The sequence below is a fragment of the Mustelus asterias genome, chromosome 9, assembly GCF_964213995.1.
Source record: "Mustelus asterias chromosome 9, sMusAst1.hap1.1, whole genome shotgun sequence".
Classification (NCBI taxonomy): domain Eukaryota; kingdom Metazoa; phylum Chordata; class Chondrichthyes; order Carcharhiniformes; family Triakidae; genus Mustelus; species Mustelus asterias.
This window is the reverse complement of record NC_135809.1, coordinates 70,787,544-70,810,584: the sequence shown is the minus strand read 5'-3', so window position 1 is coordinate 70,810,584 and position 23,041 is coordinate 70,787,544. Positions and strand designations below refer to the sequence as shown.

General features: G+C 52.3%; 1 protein-coding gene and 1 long non-coding RNA gene across 6 annotated transcripts in view; both read right to left on the bottom strand.

Moving 5' to 3' along the window:
• Nucleotides 1-13,922, bottom strand: part of ap2a1 (adaptor related protein complex 2 subunit alpha 1) — a 168,442-nt gene extending 154,520 nt beyond the window's left edge. For all 5 annotated transcript variants that reach the window (XM_078220352.1, XM_078220353.1, XM_078220354.1 and 2 more), the window contains exons 1-2: nt 13,856-13,922; nt 3,912-3,980 (exon numbers count right to left, since the gene is read on the bottom strand). In XM_078220352.1, the coding sequence (XP_078076478.1) occupies nt 3,912-3,980; nt 13,856-13,922 (136 nt within the window). The remainder of the gene's footprint in view (nt 1-3,911; nt 3,981-13,855) is intronic.
• LOC144498743 (uncharacterized) overlaps nt 1-23,041 on the bottom strand; it is a 689,113-nt gene that overhangs the window by 654,721 nt on the left and 11,351 nt on the right. The window lies entirely within an intron of this gene.

Sequence of the window (23,041 nt, the reverse complement as noted above, 5' to 3'; positions counted from 1 at the left end):
ATACAGAATCTTCAGGCGAGACAGGAGAGGGAGTTAAAGAGAAGGAAGCATTTCATCACTAGTTAAGGAGTCAGTTACTGCAGTAAGAGATATTTGGGGGGGGAACTTCGAATGAAGCTTTGTGGGTAGAGCTTAGGAATAAAAAGGTGCAGCCTTCACTAGTTATTTATTATAAATCCCCAGAGAGTCAGCGGGAAATTGCTCAATTTCCGAAGGTGTGTAAAAATTATAGGGTAATTATAGGAGTGACTTCAATTTCCCCAGCATTAACTGGATTGACATGGTGTTAAGGGCTTGGATGGAGTGGATTTCTTCAAATGTGTACAGGAGAGCTTTTTAAGCTAATATGTAGAGGGTCCAATAAGGGACGGAGTTATGCTGGATCCAATTCTGGGGAATAAAGCCAGACAGGTGGTTGAGGTGGTTGTGGGAGTGGGCATTTTAGTGATAGTGATCACATCGTGGTACAATTTGAGCTTGTTATGGACAAAAAAATAGACATGTTGCAAAAAGAAGTTTTGGATTGGGGAAGAGCAGAGTTTTGTAAAATAAGGCAGGATCTGGCCAAGGTAGACTGGGAGCAGCTTCGAAGGGAGAAATCTACAGAAAGGCAGTTGGGAGCAGTGGGGGTGCATTCAAAAAGGAAATGGGGAGGGTACAAACTCAGTATGTTCCCTCTAGGGTGATAGGAAGGAGTAACAAGCCCAGAGAACCACTGATGACCAGATATATTCAGGATACGATGAAAAGGAAAAGAAAGGTTTTTAGCAGGTAAAAGGGGAGCAAATCAGTGGAGGTTAATGAAATATAGAAAGTGCAGGGTGGAGCTTAAGAAAGCAAAGAGGGGATATGAGAAAGCTTTGGCTGGTAGAAGTAGGGAAAATCCCAAAATATTCTATAAGTATATTAATGGGAAGAGGATAACCAGGGAAAGAGGAGGGTCCATTAGGGACCAAGGGGTCATTCTTTGGGTGGAGCAAGAGGACATTGGTAGAGTGTAGAACGAATACTCCACTTCTGTCTTCACCCAAGAGAATGAGAATGAAGGTATGGAATTCAGGGAGAGAGACTGTAAGATTCTTGAGCAAATTGACATTGGGAAGGACCTGGTATTGGAGGTGTTCACAGGCTTAAAAGTCAACAAATCTCCAGGTCCAGATGAATTGTGTCCCAGGCTGCTGTGGGAGTCAAGGGAGGAGACTGCAGGAGTTTTGACCCAATTTTTAATTCCTCTCTGGACACAAGGGAGGTACCAAAGGACTGGAGAACAGCTAATGTGGTTCCACTCTTTAAGGGTTGCAGAGATAAGCTAAGAAACTACAGACCAGTGAGTCTCAGGAAACTATTGGAGAAAATTCTGAAAGAGAGCATCTATCTCCACTTGGAGAGACAAGGCTTGATCAGGGACAGTCAGCATGGCTTCATCAGTGGAAGGTTATGCCTAACAAATTGGATTGAGTTTTTTGAGATGACCAGCTGTGTCAATTAGGGTATTGCAAATGATGTAGTTTATATGAGCTTCAGCAAAGCCTTTGACCAGGTCCCACATGGGAGACAGAAGGCAAATGTATATGGGATACAGGGTAATTTGAGAAAGTGGATTCAAAATTGGCTCAGTTGTAGGAGACAAAGAGTGATGACAGGAGGCTGCTTTAGTGACTGGAAGCCAGTGTCTATTGGTATACCGCAGGATCTGTGCTGGATTCCCTATTAGTTGTCATTTATATAAACAACATAGATGACTATGCAGGGGGGGTAGGATTAATAAGTTTGCAAATGACACAAAGATTGGCTAGGTGGTTAACAGTGAGGCTGAGTGTCTTGGGCTACAAGAAGATATAATTGACGGGATGGTCAAATGGACAGATAAGTAGCAGATGGAATTTAACCCTGAAAAGTCTGAGATGATACTTGTCAAATTATTCCTTCCAAAGTGTAAGTATTCAATGAACGGCATGACACTTGGGAGTTCGGTGGAACAAAGGGACTTTGAGTGCGTTTGTCCATAGATCTTTGAAGGCGGAAGGCCATGTTAGCAGAGTGGTGAAAATGGCAGAGGGGACAGATGCCTTTATCAATTGAGGGACAGATTACAAAAGCAGGGAAGTCATGCTGGAGTTATATAAAACTTTGGTGAGGACATAGCTAGAGTACCACCCTCCCAGGCAGCGCATTCCAGACAGTCACTACCCTCTGGGTAAAAAAGTTTTTCCTTGCAACCCCCAAGCCTCCTGCCCCTCACCATGAACCTATGCCCCCTTGTGACTGACCCTTCAATGAAGGGGAACAGCTGCTCCTTCTCCACTGTCCATACCTCTCATAATCCTGTCCACCTCAATCAGGATCCCCACCACTCTTCAGTTCCAAAGTTTTCTTTTTTAATGTGTTGCTTTCCTGCAGTATACCACATTTGAATCCCATGACAGGCAAACATGCAAGGCACAGCAAATCCTTTTGATCCAACCTGAAGCAGGACTTGTGAATGTGACTGTGGCTGACCGTAATCCTAGGTTTTCCTAAATCCTCGTGAGGAATTGTAACTTTAACCAGTGTTTGCACTCGGCACCTCCAAGGACTAGAATTTCATTTTACTTCAATCTGGGCCTGGGCAAGTAATTTTGCCTCAGTACATCCACTACACCAGTTGTGGTTTCTAGTCTGAACAATATGTATGCTGTTTTTCCTGGTTTAAAGTGATTTGGAGGGCAGACTGGGTAGGGTGCACTAGTTTTACTACTGTAGATTTTGTGCTAAAATATTCCATCTTTGCCCAGTAAAATTAAAGACAACTTTAAATTCATGGTTCAATTCAGTGAATTTTTAAAAATTCATCAAGGAACGTGGGCATTGCTGGCTTGGCCAGTATTTGTTGTCAGAGTCATAGTATGCAGTAACCTGTGCGAGATGACTGCAACACAGCAAATTTTAAAAAGAGGATGAACCTGAATTCCAATAATGCCTTCACACCAGCTGGTCCACAACAAGGGCACCATGACTTTTACCTTCTACTGGATATCCCCTCCTCCACATCTTAGTACGGGATGGTCTGCAGAATACAGGCACGTACAGAACAAAATTCAGAAATTCCATAGGTAGAGTATTTTAGCAAAGATACACTGTCCCTCTGGATCCCCTCACTAACACGGTCTTGTCTACCCTGTTCCTCACTAACGTGTACACTGTCCCATTGGATCTCCTCACTAACTGTCTTGTGTACACTGCCACATTTTAACTCTCGTGTGTACACCTTTCCTATGAATGCCTTCACTAATCTGCCTCGTGTACACTGTATCTCCTCACTAACTTGCTCTCATTTACACTGTACCTCCAAATACTATCACCAAGACCGTTTTGTGTATATTGTAGCACTGGGTCACCTCAGTAATACTGTGTACACTACCCCTCTGAATCTCCACAGTAACTTTCTATCTTGTTCGTTTTCACCCCATCAAAACCATAGTAGGAAAAGAGTCAAGGTAAAGAAAAACTGTTCAGATTTAAATGTCTCTACCAATCAGACTCTACTTGCCAACCAATCAGCACCTTACTCTCAGAGGTGAAATTGTTGTTTTTCTCTTTATATTGGTATTCTTATGAATTGTCCGAATGAGTGCAAGATGAAACATTTTGACATGTCCCTTTTCAGCAATTTTTTTTCAATTACAACTTTAAAACCACCAGAGGATACTGAGCGGCAACCACGTAGCGAGAGGCTGGAACCACTTGTGAGTCAGCCTGACTAGAAGTAACTTGGTTTCAGTTCTTGATAATCCAAAATAATGATAACTTCCAATATAATCTGCAGCTTTCCTGGCTATTTTTGTCCAAGGCTGAATTTGAACTCCTGGCCTTTAATTTGCTGATCCAGCACCATAATCACAATACTCTATTCCTTCAGGCTCAATCCTTACCTTTAAACTTGGAACGGATGTTTGCCAATTCTTTGTTGATTCGTTTTATTTCTGCTTCTTTGCTTTTGCCTACATGGAGGAATACAAGAACATAGCCAGAGGAGAACTTACACACAAAACTCGAATACAAAAATAATTTTACTGAATTTTATGTACTGTATATACATGTGATAAATATGCAGGGGAAGGGGTGAATATATTGCCTGCAATTATCAACCTTTAATTATCTTGTCCATCCTGTTGCATCCTGCTGCTCCAACTGCTCATATAGTGTCAACAATAATGGAATGAACTTCCAGCTGCCGAGAAAACAAAATGCTCCTTTGGAAGATCTGGCAGAATCTCCCCGTCAGGGACTCGTGTCAAAGACAAATCATAAGCACCAACAGGAGTGAAGAATCTGCTGCCAACTCTGCTCATGCATTAGTGTTACTGCAGATGCCCTGCCAAAGATCTGTTTGCTGAATTACACTAAGTCATAGAGAGAACTTTGAATCTCTTAGCCTTCAACATGACAGACTTAATTCAGAATGTGACTGTAATGTTATTCTAAGAATGGACATTAGAATCGGCCACAATTGCTCTGGACTTAATAGATGATGGGTGAGGCACGGAAAAACTAATCCTGATCATAGAAATGGACAGTATGGAAGATAGAAGGTGGTCATTCAACCCATAATTTCCACACTGTTGACAATTTGCTATCCAGCTTAATCTCATTTTCCTCCTCTTGGTCCATAGGCTTGTAGTTTGTTTTATTCATTCATGGGATGTGGCCAAGATTTATTGCCCATCCTTAATTACCCTTGAGAAGGTGGTATTGAGCCGCCCTTTTGAACCACTGCAGTCCATGTGGTGTAGGTACACTCACAGTACTATTAGAGAGGTATTTTCAGGATACTGACCAAACAACAGTGAAGGAACGGCGATATATTTCCAAGTTAGGATGGTGAGTGGCTTGAAGGGGAACTTACAGGTGATGGTGTTCCCATGTATCTGCTACCCGTCCTTCTAAATGGTATCGATCATGGATTTGGAAATGGTTGTCTAAGGAACCTTGGTGAGTTCCTGTGGTGTGTCTTTTAGATGGTAAACACGGTTGCCACTGTTCAGCAGTGGTTCAGGGAGTGAATGTTTGTGGAAGGGGTGCCAATTAAGCGGGCTGCTTTGTCCTGGATGGTGTCAAGCTTCTTGTGTTATTAGAATTTCACTCATCCAGACGAGGGAGAGTATTCCATCACACTCCTGACTTGTGCCTTGTAGAAGGTGAACAGGCTTGGAGTCAGGAGATGAGTTACTTACTGCAGGATTCCTAGTCTTTGACCTGGTCTTGTAGCCACAGTATATATTGGTTCGTCCAGTTCAGTTTCTGATCAATGGTGACTTCCAGGATGTTGATAGTGGGGTTCAGCAATGGTAATGTCATTGAATGTCAAGAGGTGATAGTTTGATTCTTTCTTGTTGAAGATGTTCATTGCCTGGCACTTGTGTGATGCAAATGTTAGTTGTCACTTATCAATCCAAGCCTGGATATTGTCCAGGTCTTGCTGCATTTGGACATGGACTGCTTCAGTATCACAGGAGTTGCGAATGGTGCTGAACATTGTGCAGTCATCAGTGAACATCCTCACTTCTGACCTTATGATGGAAGGAAGATAATTGATGAACCAACTGGAGATGGTTGGGCCTCAGACACTATCCTGAAGAACTCCTGCTATGATGTTCCGTACAGTATTTCAAAAGCATATACAATAACGTTTTTTTAAATAATGTTTATACTGAGAATTTTCAACTTTATATTCAGTAGGATATTCAACAAATTCCCAGGATTCAGCAAGTACAGAATGATCATCATTTCACATATATAAATGGAGATTTCCAGCAAAGATCAATGCAAATAATTAAAATAATCAGACATCACAATCCCTGCCACTGCAGCCAGTGCCTTCCTTTGTATTGATATTAAAAGAAAAAGAGTAAGTTGGAAATTAGGACAACAGGATAAGGCCATGAAAACATAGCACTGTCAACCATGCTTGGGTGTGCAGCATCACACACCTCCCCTACATTCCCACCAACCAAAAGTGCCATCAGCAAAGAAAAGAAGTTCAGCTCACTTCGGGATTTTTAGACTGCCTGCACCACCATAGAGTAAGCACAAGATTTCATAGGCACAGAATAACTGACAAAAAACAGAAAAACACAACACCAATAATTCTACTGGGGGCTTTCCTCACCTGAGGTCTGAAGGCCATACCAACCACTCCTACATCTATCCGTCCACCCATCACCCTGCTGTGGTCCTACTCATCTTTTCTATAACTAAAGTGAAAGGTACTGCAAAAGACCGTATGCCTTCTGCGCAAATACAAGGATTATAACGCATACAAAAAAAAAGAAATATGTATTGTACAACATTTAAGACATACAACCCACTGAGCACTCCCCGACGAGAAAGAAAGACGGCTCCCCCATCCAGATTACCTAGGCCCTTTCCTTCTCCCATTGCTGGAGTGATCCTGAAATTACAAGACAAAAAGAAAAAAAAAGAAAAAAAATCCCAAGCCTCTGTCCTCAACACATGCCCTTATCAGGATAAAAGACAACATTACATAATCAAGAGTACAATCACAAGGGAACAAAGTTCAGGTTTAATGATGATCTGCAGGATTATAAGCCATCCAGAATTGGAAAAGGCCAAAGCCATGACCAGATCATCAAATTCAGAATTTCACCGAAGGCTCCACATCTCCATCTTGCCTTCATCCCAGAGCCCAGATGAGCAAGAGCCCAACCATGGTGATTGTCCTTGTTTCCAACCACCTTCCACCCCTTTCAACAAGCATTGAGGTCAAGGCAACGCAAGACTAGTGGTCAGGGTCTCCAGCCGACTCTAAGCCTCAAAAACCAGATGAAATATGTTTCATCAAACTCAAGACAATAAGCCCTCAAATCAAGATTGTGAAAGCATGGCAGCCAGTTCTCAAAATCAGTCTGAAATCTCAACGTTGCTCTTCCTCTTCCCAGGGCACTAACTCACAGACAATCCCCATCCAGCCTTGTCCCCTTGACTTAAATAAAATGTTTAATAAACCTGCAGCAGAATTTCCAAGCATCAAAGGTGAGCTTTCAGGGAGGAAATCTCCATCTTGACTGAAAGGATTATCGTCGCTGCACCATTTGTTCTTTATAGGTTATCTTGCAGTTCAGCATGATTAGCACTCGTAAGCTGTGCCGGGGAGCAGAATACGTCTTCTACATCTTCATCTTGGCGCCAACAGCACCACCTGAGCTTGGGCCTGTTCATCAGTGATGTTGCCACTGTGAACCGGACCTCACGAAGGTCAGTTCCGACCACAGTATACAAGGATTTCTTCGACTTAATTCAGCTGCCTGCAATCAAAAAACTTTAACCAGGATCTTCCACAAACATTGCGCAGGTTGTATACCTGCATCAAGGAATTACAGTATACGTCATGCATCAGCACAGAAGAAAATATTTAAAGGCCTGTGCTCACATCACTTGACACCCTGCCCCTCATGAGAGGGACGCAGGGGGGGCTGGGGGGGGTCGGCGGGGCGGAGGGGGGGGTCGGCGGGGCAGAGGGGGGGTCGGCGGGGTGGAGGGGGGGTTGGCAGGACGGAGGGGGGTGTCGGTGGGGCGGAGGGGGGGTCGGCAGGGCGGAGGGGGGGTCAGCGGGACGGAGGGGGGGTCGGCGGGACGGAGGGGGGTGTCGGCGGGGCGGAGGGGGGTGTCGGCGGGGCAGAGGGGGATGTCGGCGGGGAGGAGGGGGGTCGGCGGGGCGGACGGGAAGGCGGCGGGGCAGAGGAAGGGTCAGCAGGGCGGAGGGGGGGTCAGAGGGGCGAAGAGGGGGGTCTGCGGGGCGGAGTGGGGTCGGCGGGGCGTTGGGGGGCGGATGGTGGATGGCGGGGCGGAGGGGGGTTAGCGGGGTGGTGGAGGGGTTGGCGGGATGGAGGGGGGGTCAGCGGGGCGGAGGGGGGTATTGTCGGCGTGGAGGGGGGTCGGCGGGGCGGAGGAGGGGGTGTCGGCGGGTCGGAGGACGGGGGTCGGCGGGGCAGAGGGGAGGGGGTGGTGGTGCGGAGGGAGGGTTCGGTGGGGCGGAGGGGGGCCCGGCGGAGCAGAGGGGGGGCACCCCGCGGGGTGGGGGAGGAGAGGGTGCGGGTGGGGGGAGGGGATGCAGGGGGGAGAGGGGGCGTGGGGCGGGGAGAGGGGGTACGGGGGGAGAGGGGGCACGGGGGGGAGAGGGGGCACGGGGGAAAGGCGGCACGAGAGGGAGAGGGGGTGCGGGGGGAGATGGGGCGCGGGGGGAGAGGGGGTGCGGTGGTAGAGGGGGCACAGGGGTGGAGGGGGGCATGGAGGGGGGAGAAGGGACGCGGGGGGGAGAAGGGGTGTGGAGGAGAGGGGGCACGTGGGGGAGAGGGGATGTGGGGGCGAGAGGGGTGCGGGGGTGGGAGAGGGGACGCGGGGGGGAGCTGTAGCGTGGGGGGGGAGGGGGCACGGGGTGGAGAGGGGCATGAGGGGGAGAGGGGGCGCGGGGGGGAGAGGGGGTGCGGTGGGAGAGGGGGCACGGGGGGGAGATGGGACGCGGGGGGGAGAGGGGGCGCAGGTGGGGAGAGGGGGCACAAGGGGGAGAAGGGCCGCAGTGGGGGAGAGGGTTGCGGAGGTGGGGGGGTGGACGTGGGAGGGAGAGGTGGCATGGGAGGGAGAGGGAGTGCAGGGGGGAGAGGTGCATGAGGGGGAGAGGGGGTGCGGGGGGAGAGGGGGAGAGGTGGGGCGGGGGAGAGGGGACGCAGGTGGGGTGCGGGGGGGCGCGGAGGGGAGAGGGGGCGCGGAGGGGAGAGGGGGCGCGGAGGGGAGAGGGGGCGCGGAGGGGAGAGGGGGCGCGGAGGGGAGAGGGGGAACAGGGGGAGGGGGGCGCTGAGGGGAGAGCGGGCACGGGGGGGCGAGGGGACACGGAGGAGAGAGGAGGCACGGAGAGGAGAGGTGGCATGGGGGGGAGAGGGGACACGGAGGGGAGAGGGAACACGGAGGGGAGAGGGGGCGTGGAGAGGAGAGGGGGCATGGGGGGAGAGGGGGCACAGGGGAGATGGGGCAACCGGGGCGAGAGGGGGCTCAGGGGGAGAGGGGGCGTTGGGGAAAGAGGGGGCGCGAGGGGGAGGGCGTGCGCGGGGGAGCGGCGGTGCAGGGGGAAAGCGGGGGCCCCGGGGGGCGACAGGGGGCATGAGGGGGGAGAGGGGGCGCAGGGGGGAGAGGGGGCGCAGGGAGGAGACGGGGCGCGGGGGGGAGAGGGGGTGCGAGGGGTAGAGGGGATGTGGGGGGGAGAGGGGCGCGGGGGGGACAGGGCGTGTGGTGGGAGATGGGCCGTGGGGGAGAGGGGGCACGGGGGGGAGAGGGGGCATGGGGGGGGAGGGGAGGCGGGGGGAGAGTGGGCGCGGGGTGGGCAGGGGGTGCAGGGGGGGAGAGGCGGTGCGGGGGGAGAGGGGCCGTGGGGGGAGAGGGGGCACGGGGGGAGAGGGCACAGCGGGGGGAGAGGAGGCGCGGTGGGGGAGAGGGGGCACATGGGGGGAGAGGTGGCGTGGGAGGGGAGAGGTGATGTGGGGAGGGAGAGGGGGCGCGGGAGGGAGAGGTGGCACGGGGGGAGAGGGTACGGGGGGGAGAGGGGTGCAGGGGGGAGAGGGGTGCGGGGGGGAGAGGGGTGCGGGGGGGAGAGGGGTGCGGGGGGGAGAGGGGGTGCAGGGAGGGAGATGGGGTGGGGTGGAGAGGGGGCGCGGGGGGAGGGTGCGCGGGAGGGAGAGGTGGCGCGGGGGGAGAGGGGTGCGAGGGGGAGAGGGGGTGGGGGGGAGTTGGGGGTGGGGTGGAGAGGGGGCACGAGGGGGAGAGGGGGCACGAGGGGGAGAGGGGGCACGGGGGGGAGAGGGGGCACGGGGGGGAGAGGGGGCACGGGGGGGAGAGGGGGCACGGGGGGGAGAGGGGGCACGGGGGGGAGAGGGGGCACGGGGGGGAGAGGGGGCACGGGGGGGAGAGGGGGCACGGGGGAGAGGGGGGCGCCAGGGAGAGAGGGTGCACCGGGGAGAGGGGGCACCAGGGGGAGTTGGGCGCCCGGGAGAGATAGGGCACCGGGGGGACGGGGGCACCGGGGTGACAGGGGGTACGGGGGGAGGGAGGGACCAGGGGAGAGGGGGCACTGGGGGAGATGGGGTGTGGGGAGAGAGCGGCTGCGGGGGAATAGGTGCCGCGGGTGGAGTGCCGCGGGTGGAGGGGGCGCGGGGGGAGAGGGGGTGTGAGGGGAGACGGGACAAGGGGTCAGAGGGGGCACGGGGGGAGAGGGGACACGGGGGGGGAGAGGGGGTGCAGGGGCAGAGGGTGAACTGGGGGAGAGGGGGCACAGGGGGAGAGGGGGCGTGATAAGAGGGAGCACAGGGGCAGAGGGGGATCGTGGCCAGAGGGGGCATGGGGGCAGAGGGGCATGGGGGCAGAGGGGGTATGGGGGCAGAGGGGGCGTGGGGGCAGAGGGGGCGTGGGGGCAGAGGGGGTGCTGGGCCAGAGGGGGCACTGGGCCAGAGGGGGCACTGGGCCAGAGGGGGCACTGGGCCAGAGGGGGCACTGGGCCAGAGGGGGCGTGGGGGCAGAGGGGGTGTGGGGGTCACTGGGTGGAGAGAGGTCGCGAAGGGGAGAGGGGGTGCTTGGCGTGGGCGGGGGGTGTGTTTGGCCTGGAAGGGGGTGGGCGGGGAGGATATCGGGGTGGGGGGCGTTGTCGAGGTGGGCAGCGTTGTCGGGGGGTGGAGTTGTCAGCGTGGGGTTGTCGGGGGGCGGTGTTGTTGGGCGGTGGTGGTGGCGTCGGAGGGTCGGGGTCGTCGGGGGCTGGCGGGGTTTTCGGGGGAGTGTCCAGGGGCCAGTGGAGTGTCGAGGGAAGCGGGGGGTGTACTGAGGGGAGCGGCGGGGTGTCGAGGGGAGCGGGGGGGGTCGAGGGGTGCGGGGGGGGTGTCGAGGGGAGCAGGGGGCTGTCGAGAGGAGCGGGGAGTGTCGAGGGGAGCGGGGAGTGTCGAGGGGAGCAAGGGGCTGTCGAGGGGAGCGAGGGGGTGTCGAGCGGAGCATGGGGGGTCGAGGGGAATGGGAGGGTGTCGAGGGCAGCGGGGGCATGTCGAGGGGTGCGGGGGGTGTCGAGAGGAGCGGGGAGTGTCGAGGGGAGCGTCGAGGGGAGCGGGGAGTGTCGAGGGGAGCAAGGGGCTGTCGAGGGGAGCGAGGGGGTGTCGAGCGGAGCATGGGGGGTGTCGAGAGGAATGGGAGGGTGTCGAGGGCAGCGGGGGCAAGTCGAGGGGAGTGGGGGGTGTCGAGGGTGCGGGGGATGTCGAGGGCAGCAGGGGACTGTCGAATGGAGTGGGAGGCTGTCGAGGGGAGCGGGGGGGTGTTGAGCGGAGTGGGGGGTGTCGAGGGGAGTGGGGGGTGTCGAGGGGAGAAGGGAGTATCGAGGGGAGCGGGGGGGTGTCGAGGGGAGCCGGGGGGGTGTTGAGGGGAGAAGGGGGTTGTCAAGGGGAGAGGGGGGTATCGAGGGGAGCGGGGGCTGTCGAGGGGAGTGGGGGGGTGTCGTGGGGAGCGGGGGGGTGTTGAGGGGAGTGGGGAGTGCCGAGGGGAGCGGGGGGGTGTTGAGGGGAGCGGGTGGGTGTCGAGGGGAGCGGGTGGGTGTCGAGGGGAGCGGGGGGGTGTTGAGGGGAGTGGGGAATGCCGAGGGGAGCGGGGGGGTGTTGAGGGGAACGGGGGGGGGGGTGCCGAGGGGAACAGGGGGTGTCGAATGGAGTGGGAGGCTGTCGAGGGGAGCGGGGGGGGGTGTTGAGCGGAGTGGGGGGTGTCGAGGGGAGTGGGGGGGTGTTGAGGGAAGAAGGGGGTATCGATGGGAGCGGGGTGGTGTCGAGGGGAGCCGGGGGGGGTGTTGAGGGGAGAAGGGGGTTGTCGAGGGGAGAGGGGGGTGTTGAGGGGAGCGGGGGGGTGTCGAGGGGAGCGGGGGGTGTCGAGGGGAGCGGGGGGTGTCGAGGGGAGTGGGGGGGGTGTCGAGGGGAGCGGGGGGGTGTCGAGGGGAGCGGGGGGTTGTCGAGGGGAGCGGGGTTGTCGAGTGGAGCGGGGGTATCGAGGGGAGAGGGGGCTGTCGAGCGGAGTGGGCGGTGCAGAGGGGAGCAAGTGGGGGTGTCGAGTGGAGTGGTGGGGCCGTCGAGGGGAGCGGGGAGTGCCGAGGGGAGCAGGGGGGTGTTGAGGGGAGCGGGTGGGTGTCGAGGGGAGCGGGTGGGTGTCGAGGGGAGCGGGGGGATGTTGAGGGGAGTGGGGAGTGCCGAGGGGAGCGGGGGGGTGTTGAGGGGAACGGGGGGGGGGGTGCCGAGGGGAACAGGGGGTGTCGAATGGAGTGGGGGGGTGTCGAGGGGAGCGGGGGTGGTGTCGAGGGGAGGTGTCGAGGGGAGTGGGGGGGGGTTGTCGAGGGGAGTGGGGGGTTGTCGATGGGAGCGGGGGGGGTTGTCGAGGGGAGTGGGGGAGTTGTCGAATGGAGCGGGGGGGGGGGTTGTCGATGGGAGTGTAGGGGGTTGTCGATGGGAGACGGGGGGGTTGTCGAGGGGAGTGGGGGGTTGTCGATGGGAGCGGGGGGTTGTCGAGGGGAGTGGGGGGGTTGTCGATGGGAGCGGGGGGGTTGTCGAGGGGAGTGGGGGGGTGTCGATGGGAGTGTAGGGGTTGTCGATGGGAGCGGGGGGTTGTCGAGGGGAGTGGGGGGTTGTCGAGGGGAGCCAGGGGGGGTTGTCGATGGGAGCGGAGGGGCTGTCGATGGGAGCCGGGGGGGGGTTGTCGATGGGAGTGGGGGGGTTGTCAATGGGAGCGGGGGGGTTGTCGATGGGAGTGGGGGGGTTTGTCGATGGGAGTGGGGGGGGTTGTCGAGGGGAGCGGGGGGGGGGGTTGTCGAGGGGAGCGGGGGGTTGTCGATGGGAGCGGGGGGGGTTGCGAGGGGAGTGGGGGGGGTTGTCGAGGGGAGCGGGGGGGGTTGTCGAGGGGGAGCGGGGGGGGGTTGTCGAGGGGAGCGGGGGGGGTTGTCGATGGGAGCGGGGGGGTTTGTCAATGGGAGCGGGGGGGTTGTCGAGGGGAGTGGGGGGGGGTTGTCGAGGGGAGCGGGGGGGTTGTCGATGGGAGTGGGGGGGTTGTCGATGGGAGAGGGGGGTTGTCGATGGGAGAGGGGGGGTTGTCGATGGGAGCGGGGGGGGTTGTCAATGGGAGTGGGGGGGGTTGTCGAGGCGAGTGGGGGGGTTGTCGAGGGGAGCGGGGGGTTTGTCGATGGGAGCGGGGGGGGTTGTCGATGGGAGCGGGGGGGGTTGTCGATGGGAGCGGGGGGGGTTGTCGAGGGGAGTGGGGGGGGGTTGTCGATGGGAGCGGGGGGGGTTGTCGAGGGGAGCGGGGGGGGGTTGTCGAGGGGAGCGGGGGGTTTGTCGATGGGAGCGGGGGGGTTTGTCGATGGGAGTGGGAGAGTTGTCGATGGGAGCGGGGGGGTTTGTCGAGGGGAGCAGGGTGGTTGTCGATGGGAGTGGGGGGGGTTGTCAATGGGAGCGGGGGGGGTTGTCGATGGGAGTGGGGGGGGTTGTCGATGGGAGTGGGGGGGGTTGTCAATGGGAGTGGGGGGGTTGTCAATGGGAGTGGGGGTTTGTCGATGGGAGCGGGGGGGGTTGTCGATGGGAGCTGGGGGGGGTTGTCGATGGGAGTGGGGGTGTTGTCGAGGGGAGCGGGGGAGGGTGTCCGGGGAGGGGGGAAAGAGGATGTTAATCCTGTAATGTGGGGAGAGCTTTTGCCAAGGGGTGCCGGCTCTTGCGGGTGTCGGGGAGGTGCTTATCAGGGGCGGGGGAGGGTTCTCACTTCAAGGTTTCGGGACCCTGGGTCATTGCTCTGTCCCGGTACTCACAGTTTCGAATGTCGGATATAAAAACAGCCAAACCGCGCATCCCATCCCCCTTGGACACAACCGGCATTTTCCCCCAAACTCCCGCCTCAATGGCATGAGCAACTGCCAACAGCTGGCGGCCCCACCCACACCGCTTTGGCCCTGCCCATGCAGCATCGGCTCCGCCCACACAGCCATAGCCCCGCCTACACCACACCAGCTCCGCCTCCTCCCGGTTCCAACTGCCTGGAGTGTTTCGAAGGTGGAGGCAGACAGATTGTCGCTTAAGGGAACGACAGTGTGTCAGAGACAGGCAGGCGAGGGGAATTGAAGCCACAGTTTAATCAGCCATGATCATATTGAAAAGCAGAGCAGTCTCGAAGAGAAGAATGGCCTACTCCTAATGTTGGTGTTTTGGTATTTCAAATGTTACCGAGTGTCTGACATCACTTATTTTCTAGTTGTCCCACGTGCCATGTAGCAAATCCTGGGGAGTGTTCTCTTGCTGTTTGAGTGTTTTGCCTCAGGCACGGTTTCAGTTTGTGGCATCGGCATAGTGGCACAGTGCTGCCTCACAGCGCCAGGAACCTGGGTTCAGTTCCCAACTTGGGCCACTGTCTGTGGAGTTTGTACATTCTCCCCGTGTCTGCGTGGATTTTCTCCCGGTGCTCTTCCACAGTCCAAAGATGTGTGATCAACCATGATAAATTGCCCCTTTGTGTCAGGGACATTAGCAACGTGGGGTTATGGGGATCGTGTCTGGGTGGGATTATTGTCGGTGGAGGTTTGATGGGCCAAATGGCCTCTTTCTGCACTGTAGGTATTCTACGATAAGGAGAGGCACTGAGGTGGGGGTGAGGGGGCTCCAGCAAGCCCAAGTCTTGGAGGGCAGGTCCAACAGGCCCTAGATTCAGCAACGGTTTGGTTGGGGGTTCTCCTCCGTCTTGGTGGGAGGGGCAGTGGGGTGGAATCCAGCAGGCCTGAGTCATGGAAGTGGGGGGTGGCACAGGCTCCAGCACACACCAGTCTCGGAGTGGGAGCGAGGGCAGACATGGGGCTCCTGTGTGAGTGAATAAGGAATACAGATAAGGGTTTGGCACAGATGCAGGACTGACTACAGTACTGCCCACACAGTGATGTAGGAGAACATGTGATCTGCAGCTTGGGGTCAGTGCAGTGTTGGACAAAGCCATGTGTAGAAGCAAGCTTAGGGACATATAGCTTGGGCCATAAACGTACTCAATACTGTTGAACTACCTGAGACTTCAAATCCCTTAATAAGACTTACCGAACTATGCCCAAGCCATGTACATAGAAACATACATAGAAAATAGAAGCAGGAATAGGCCATTTGGCCCTTCGAGCCTGCTCCGCATTCAATTTGATCATGGCTGATCATCAAATTCAATATCCTGATCCCACCTTCCCCCATAACCCTTGATTCCTTTAGCCCAAGAGCTATATCTAAATCTTTCTTGAAATCATACGTTTTGGCCTCAACTACTTTCTATGGTAGTGAATTCCACAGATTCACCACTCTCCAGGTGAAGAAATTTTTCCTCACCTCAGTACTAAAAGGTTTACCCCTTATCCCCAAACTATGACCCCTAGTTCTTGACTCCCCCGCCATTGGGAACAATCTTTCTGAATCTACCCTGTCTAATCCTATTAGAATTTTATAAGTTTTGATAAGATCCTCTCTCACTCTTCTAAACTCCGATGAATATAATCCTAAGTGACTTCGTCTCTCCTCATATGACAGTCCTGCCATCCCAGGAATCAGCCTGGTAAACCTTCACTGCACTCCCTCTATAACAAGAATATCCTTCCTCAGATAAGGACACCAAAACTGCACACATTACTCCAGTTGTGGCCTCACCAACACCTGGCCACACCTGTAATTGCAGTAAAACATCCCTATTCCTATATTCTTCTTTACTGCCTGCTGTACCTGTGCACTTACCTATAGTGACTGATGTACGAGGACACCAAAGTCTTGCTGAGTAACCACCTCTCAGAATTTGCATCCATTCAAATAGTAATCCGCCCTCCTCTCTGCTAGTGATTTGCAAAAACTTGCATTTATCCACATTATACTGCATCTGCCATGCATATGCCCACTCATGCAGCCTGTCCAAATCATGCTGAAGCATCTCTGCATCCTACTCACAGCTCACCCTCCCACCCATTTTAGTATCATGGCAAATTTGGAGAAAATACATTTAGTTCCCTCGTCCAAATCAATATATAATGTGACCAGTTAGGGTCCCCCGCTAGTCACTGCCTGCCAATCGGAAAAAGCTCAATTTATTCCAATTCTAGGGCAGTACAGTGGCACAGTGGTTAGCACTGCTGCCTCACAGCGCCAGGGTCCCAGGTTCAATTCCGGCCTCGGGTCACTGTCTGTGTGGAGTTTGCACTTTCTCCCCGTGTCTGCAAGGGTTTCCTCCGGGTGCTCCGGTTTCCTCCCACAGTCCAAAGATGTGTGAGTTAGGTTGTTTGGCCATGTTAAATTGGCTCTCAGTGTCAGCGGGATTAGCATGGTAAATGCGTGGGGTTATGGGAGTAGGGACCTGGGTGGGATTGTGGTCAGTACAGACTCAATGGGCCAAATGGCCTCCTCCTGTACTGGAGGATTCAATGGTATTCTATGGGATTCTTTGCTTCCTATCTGCTAATGAGCTTTCTATCCATCTCAAGACACTACATACAATCCCATGCACTTTAACTTTATATAGTAGTCTGCTACATATGACTTTGTCAAAAGACTTCGGAGAGTCTGAATAAACCACATCCACTGGATCTCCCTGGTCAACTCTACCAGTTATACCTTCAAAGAATTCCAGTAAATTTGTCTAGCATGATTTCCCTTTCGTAAATCCATGCTAACTTTGTCTGATTATACTGCTGCTTTCCAAATACTGTGCTATAAAATCCATGATGATAGACTCGAGCAACTTCCCGACTACTGACGTTAGGTTCATTGGTCTATTTTTCTCTCTTTCTCCCTTTTTGAATAGCAAGCTTACATTAGCTGCCCTCAAATCTGTAGGAACCATTCCAGAGTCCAAAGAATTTTAGAAAGCAACCACCAATGGATCTACTACTTCTAGGGTCACTTCCTTAAGTGTTTTATGATGTCCGCCTGGATCATAAGTTTTGCACTTTGAATTTGGTTAGGGTAAGCATGGGATGTTTCACTTCAGGTATAATTCAGATGATCCACTAGGGAACTTTTATCGAACAAAGTTTATTTAAGAATACAGTTAACATATAGAAAGAAAATTAGCAATAACTTTTACCAATCACAAAGAAAAAAAAACCATGATATTGTATAAACATTACTAGCCAAATGCCCTGTTCCAATACAACAAACCTCCTTATAAACATACATCTGCCACAGGTTTAGCACAGAAAATAAGAATGCTACATGATAAGACCATAAGACATAGGAGCAGAGTTAGGCCACTCGGCCCGAGTCTGCTCTGCCATTCAATCATGGCTGATATTTTTAATATTCCCATTCTCCTGCCTGTTCCCATAACCCCTGATCCCCTTATTAATCAAGAACCTATCTATCTCTGTCTTAAAGACACTCAATGACCTGGCCTCCACAGCCTTCTGCGGCAAAGAGTTCCACAGATTCACCACTTTCTGGCTGAAGAAATTCCTCCTCATCTCTGTTTTAAAGGGTCATCCCTTTAGCCTGAGGTTGTGCCATCTGGTTCTAGTTTTTCCTGCCAGTGGAAACATCCTCTCCACATCCATTCTATCCAAGCCTCACAGTATCCTGTAAGTTTCAATAAGGTCCCCCCTCATCCTTCTAAACTCCAACGAGTACAGTCCCAGAGTTCTCAACCGTTCTGCATACAACAAGCTCTTCATTCCAGGGATCATTCTTGTGAACCTCCTCTGGACCCTTTCCAAGGCCAGCACATCCTTTCTTAGATATGGGGCCTAAAACTGCTCACAATACTCCAAATGGGGTCTGACCAGAGCCTTATACAGCCTCAGAAGTACATCCCTACTCTTGTATTCTAGCCCTCTCAACATAAATGCTAACATTGCATTTGCCTTCCTAACTGCCGACTGAACCTGCACGTTAACCTAAAGAGAATCTTGAACAATGACTCCCAAGTCCCTTTGTTTCTGATTTCCTAAGCATTTTCCCATTTAGAAAATAGTCTATGCCTCCATTCCTCCTTCCAAAATGCATAACCTCACACTTTTCCACATTATATTCCATCTGCCACTTCTTTGCCCACTCTCCTAACCTGTCCAAGTCCTTCTGCAGCCCCCCTGCTTCCTCAATACTACCTGTCCCTCTACATACCTTTGTACCATCTGCAAACTTAGCAACAGTGCCTTCAGTTCCTTCCTCCAAATTGTTAATGTATATTGTGAAAAGTTGTGGTCCCAGCACTGACCCCTCAGGCACGCCATTAGTCACCGGCTGCCATCCTGAAAAAGACCCCTTTATCCCCACTCTCTGATTTCTGCCAGTCAGCCAATCCTCTTTCCATGCCAGTACCTTACCCTTATCACCATGGGCTCTTAACTTATTTAACAGCCTCCTGTACGGCACCTTGTCAAAGGCCTTCTGGAAATCTAAATAAATCACGTCCACTAGCTCTCCTTTATCTAGCTTCCTCGTTACCTCCTCAAAGAGCTCCAACTGATTTGTTAGACATGACCTCCCCTTGACAAAGTCAGTTTGCTTTGCTGACTTTGTCCTACTTTATCATGCACTTCCTAGTACTCTGATTTTATCTTTAATAATGGACTCTAAAATCTTGCCAATAACCGAAGTCCGGCTAACCAGCCTATAATTTCCTGTTTGCTGCCTCCCTCCCTTCTTAAACAGCGGTGTTACATTAGCTACTTTCCAATCCTCTGGTATCCTCCCTTTCTCCAGTGATTACTGAAAGATCACCACCAATGCCTCCACCATTTCCTCAGCTATCTCTTTTAGAACCCTGGGGTGTAGTCCATCCGGTCCGGGTGACTTATCCACCTTCAGACCTTTCAGTTTCCCCAGAACCTTCTCCTTAGTGATGGCCACTACACTCGCCTGTGCCCTCTGACTCTCCTGGAGCTCTGGCATCTCACTGCTGTCTTCCACTGTGAAGACTGATGCAAAGTAACTATTCAGTTCCTCTGCCATTTCTTTGTTCCTATTATTACTTCTCCAGCCTCTTTTTCCAGTGCCTCTCTCTTACCTTTTATATATTGAAAAAAAACTCTCCCTATCTTCCTTTATATTACTAGCTAGCTTACACTCATATTTCATTTTCTCCCCCTTATTGTTTTTTTAGTTGTCCTCTGCTCGCTTTTAAAGGCTTCCCAATCCTCTGGCTTCCCATTAATCGTCGTCACTTTGTATGCCTTTTCTTTTGCTTTTATGCTGTCCTTGACTTCCCTCGTCAGCCATGGATGCATCGTCTTCCTCTTAGCATGTTTCCTCCTCCTTGGGATGAATTTCTGTTGTGCCTCCTGAATAATTCTCAAAAACTCCTGCCATTGCTGTTCCACTGTCTTCCCTGCTAGGCTCCCTTTCCAATCAACTCTGGCCAGCTCCTTCCTCATGTCTTTGTAGTTACCTTTATTTAATTGTAATACCATTACATCTGACTCCAGCTTCTCCCTCTGAAACTGCAGGGTAAATTCTATCATATTGTGGTCACTGCTCCCTAAGAGTTCCTTCACCTTAAGTTCCCTAATCAAGTCTGCCTCATTACACATCATCAAATCCAGAATTGCCTGTTCCCTAGTAGGCTCTGTCACAAGCTGCTCCAAAAAACCATCTCTTAGACATTCCACAAATTCCTTTTCTTCGGATCCACCACCTACCTGATTTTCCCAGTCCACCTGCATATTGAAGTCCCCCATGATTATTGTAATGTTGCCTTTTTTATATGTCTTTTCTATCTCCTGATTTATTTTCTGCTCCACATCCTGACTACTGCTAGGCCTGTAGATAACTCCCATCAGGGTCTTTTTACCTTTGCGATTCCTCAACTCTACCCACAGAGATTCTATGCGTTCTGATCCTATATCACCTCTTGCTATCGATTTAACAATGTAACCCCGCCCTCTTTGCCCATCTGCCTTTGGTTGGAGAATTGATAGTCTGACTTCCCAGCCTTATAACTTCCAGCAGACCTCGAGGTAGAGATAATGCCACTGCTGGCCTCTAGCTTTTAGCCAGCAAACCACTGCAAGAGATAGAGGCAATCCTTGCCTCTAGTTACTAGCTAGTAAACCACCAACTTTTCACTCCAGAGAGAGAGTCAAGATACACACTTGTCAGTCTGGGTTCCACACAGCTTCTAACCAACCAGCATCCAAAACTGAAAATGAAAGAACTCTTGGGAGAGAAAAAACTGTCCCACCTGACCTGTCAATCATTCTTCCCCCTAACAATTCAAAATGTTGTAAACTCCCAGAAAGTGCATTAGAAACCCTACAGTACAGAAAGAGGCCATTCGGCCCATCGAGTCTGCACCGACCACAATCCCACCCAGGCCCTAGCCCCATATCCCTACACATTTACCCACTAATCCCTCTAACCTATGCATCTCAGGACACTAAGGGCAATTTTTAGCATGGCCAATCAACCTAACCCGCACATCTTTGGACTGTGGGAGGAAACCGGAGCACCCGGAGGAAACCCACACAGACACGAGGAGAATGTGCAAACTCCACACAGACAGTGACCCAAGCCGGGAATCGAACCCAGATCCCTGGAGCTGTGAAGCAGCAGTGCTAACCACTGTGCTACCGTGCCGCCCTGGGCATTAGGCCCAGATTTAAAATAAACAAAACCCCATTTAAGCAGCAATAAAAAGACATCTATTCAGGCAGCCGATGGCACAACAAAAACAAAAGGTGGCTTACTAACTGCAGAGAACATGATTAAAAAATACATTTCTTAAAGGCACAGTACCATCACACCTCACCCCTTAAGAATAAAATGAAGCATCAACATTCAAAGATGGTTTCATTTTTCAAACCCTTTCAGCTGCCCACTACGAATATTCTACAATAAATATACATACATTTTACAAAATCAAAACATGCAAACATAACAGTTATGTAGTCCATTGCAGTCCTTGTTTTCCATCATCAAACACTCCTCCTTCTTTTACCACATTCGTAACAAAGCATCAGCAATCACATTCTCTCATCCTGCCATATGTATGATTTTTAAATTAAATGGCTGCAGTAATGGACTCCATTGAAAAGTCTGGCATTTTTATTCTTAAGTTTCTCCAAAAACAGATTGTGATCAGTATACACAATCGTCTCAGATGAATTACTGGCAATATGAATGTTAAAATGTTGCAACACGAGCACCAAACTCAAGGACTCTTTTTCAATTGTTGAATGATTTTTCTGATGATCATTCAATTTTCTGGAAAAGTACCCAAAGGGCACCCTATTCCCTCGCCGACTTCTTGTAATAGTACGGCACCGATATCCATATCACTTGCATTGAGGCCACCTTGAAGGGTTTGTGTAGTTTAATAGGTCAATACAAGAGCAGTGGTTAAAACAGCCTTCAGGCCATCAAATGCCTGTTGACACTTTGCTTGCCGTTCACTGAAATTTGCTACACTTCTTCAGCAACTCAGTCAGTGGAGCAATCACACTGCTAAAATTCAGCACAAATTTCGGGTAAAAACTCCTCAGGCCCAGAAATCTCATTATTTCCCATCTTGTCGATTATATTGGGAACTCCCCAATAACTTTTGTTTTCACATCCCATGGGGTCATCTATCCATGTCCAATTGCATGGCCGAGGAAAGAGGCTTGGGCTTTTCCAAACTCACTCTTAGCTAGCTTTACCACCAAGTTTGCCTCCTGAAGTCAATTGAACAATTCCGCTAGATGCTTCAAATGTTCTTTCCACATCTGACTAAAAATCACCAGATCGTCCATGTATACCGCACAATTGGATAATCCTGAAATGAGCTTGTTGGTGAATCTTTGAAACATGGCTAGGGCATTCTTCATTCTAAATGGCATAACTTTGAACTGGTGTAAACCATTTGGTGTCACAAAAGTTGAAATTTCCTTTGCCCTTTCGGATAAAGGTACCTGCCAGCAACTTTTGAGTAAATCAAGTTTGGAGATAAAAGTTGATTGTTCCACCTTCTCAATGCAGCTCTCCAACCGAGGAATAGGAAAGGAGTCTGATTTTGCACTGCGTTAACTTTTCTATAGTCCACACACAATTGTTGGGTGGTGAAGGAACCAACATAAGGAAAACCATACTTGACCTCATCCTTACCAATCTGTCGGCTGCAGAACCATGTGTCCATGACAGGATCGGCAAGAGTGACCACTGCACAGTCCTTGTGGGAACGAAGTCCCGCCTTCACATTGAGAAAAACCTCCATCGTGTTGTGCGGCACTATCACCGCGCACAATGGGACAGACTTCAAACAGATCTAGTAACTCAAGACTGAGCATCAGTGAGGTGCTGTGGTCACTCAGCTCCTGACCTCATTACAGTTTTGATTCAAACATGGACAAAAGAGCTGAATTCCAGAGGTGAGCTGAGAGTGACTGCCCTTGATATCAAGGCCACATTCAGCTGAGTGTGGCATCAAGGAGTCCGAGCAAAACTAGAATCAATGGGTATTACGAGACAAACTCTCTGCTGGTTGGAATCATACCTGGTACATAGGAAGATGGTTGTAGTTGTGGAGGGTCAGTAATCTCAGCTCCAGGACATCTCTGTAGGAGTCCTTCAGGGTAATGTCCTAGGCCCAACCATCTTCAGCTGCTTCATCAATGACCTTCCCTCCATCATAAGTTCAGAACTGGGGATGTTTGCCGATGATTGCACAACGTTCAGCACCATTCGCGACTCCTCAGATACTGAAGCAACCCATGTTCAAATGCAATAAGATCTGGACAATATCAAGGCTTGGGCTGACAAGTGGCAAGTAATATTCGCACCACACAAATGCCAGGCAATGATCATCATCAATAAGAGACACTCTTACCACCACCGTCCCTTGACATTCAATGGTGTTACCATCACTGAATCCCCCACTGTCAACATTCTTGGGGTTGCCATTGACAGAAACTCAACTGGACGCACCACATAGACCCGGTGGCTACAAGAGCAGGTTAGAGGCTAGGAATACTGCAGTGAGTAACTCACCTCCTGACCAAAGCCTGTCCATCATCTACAAG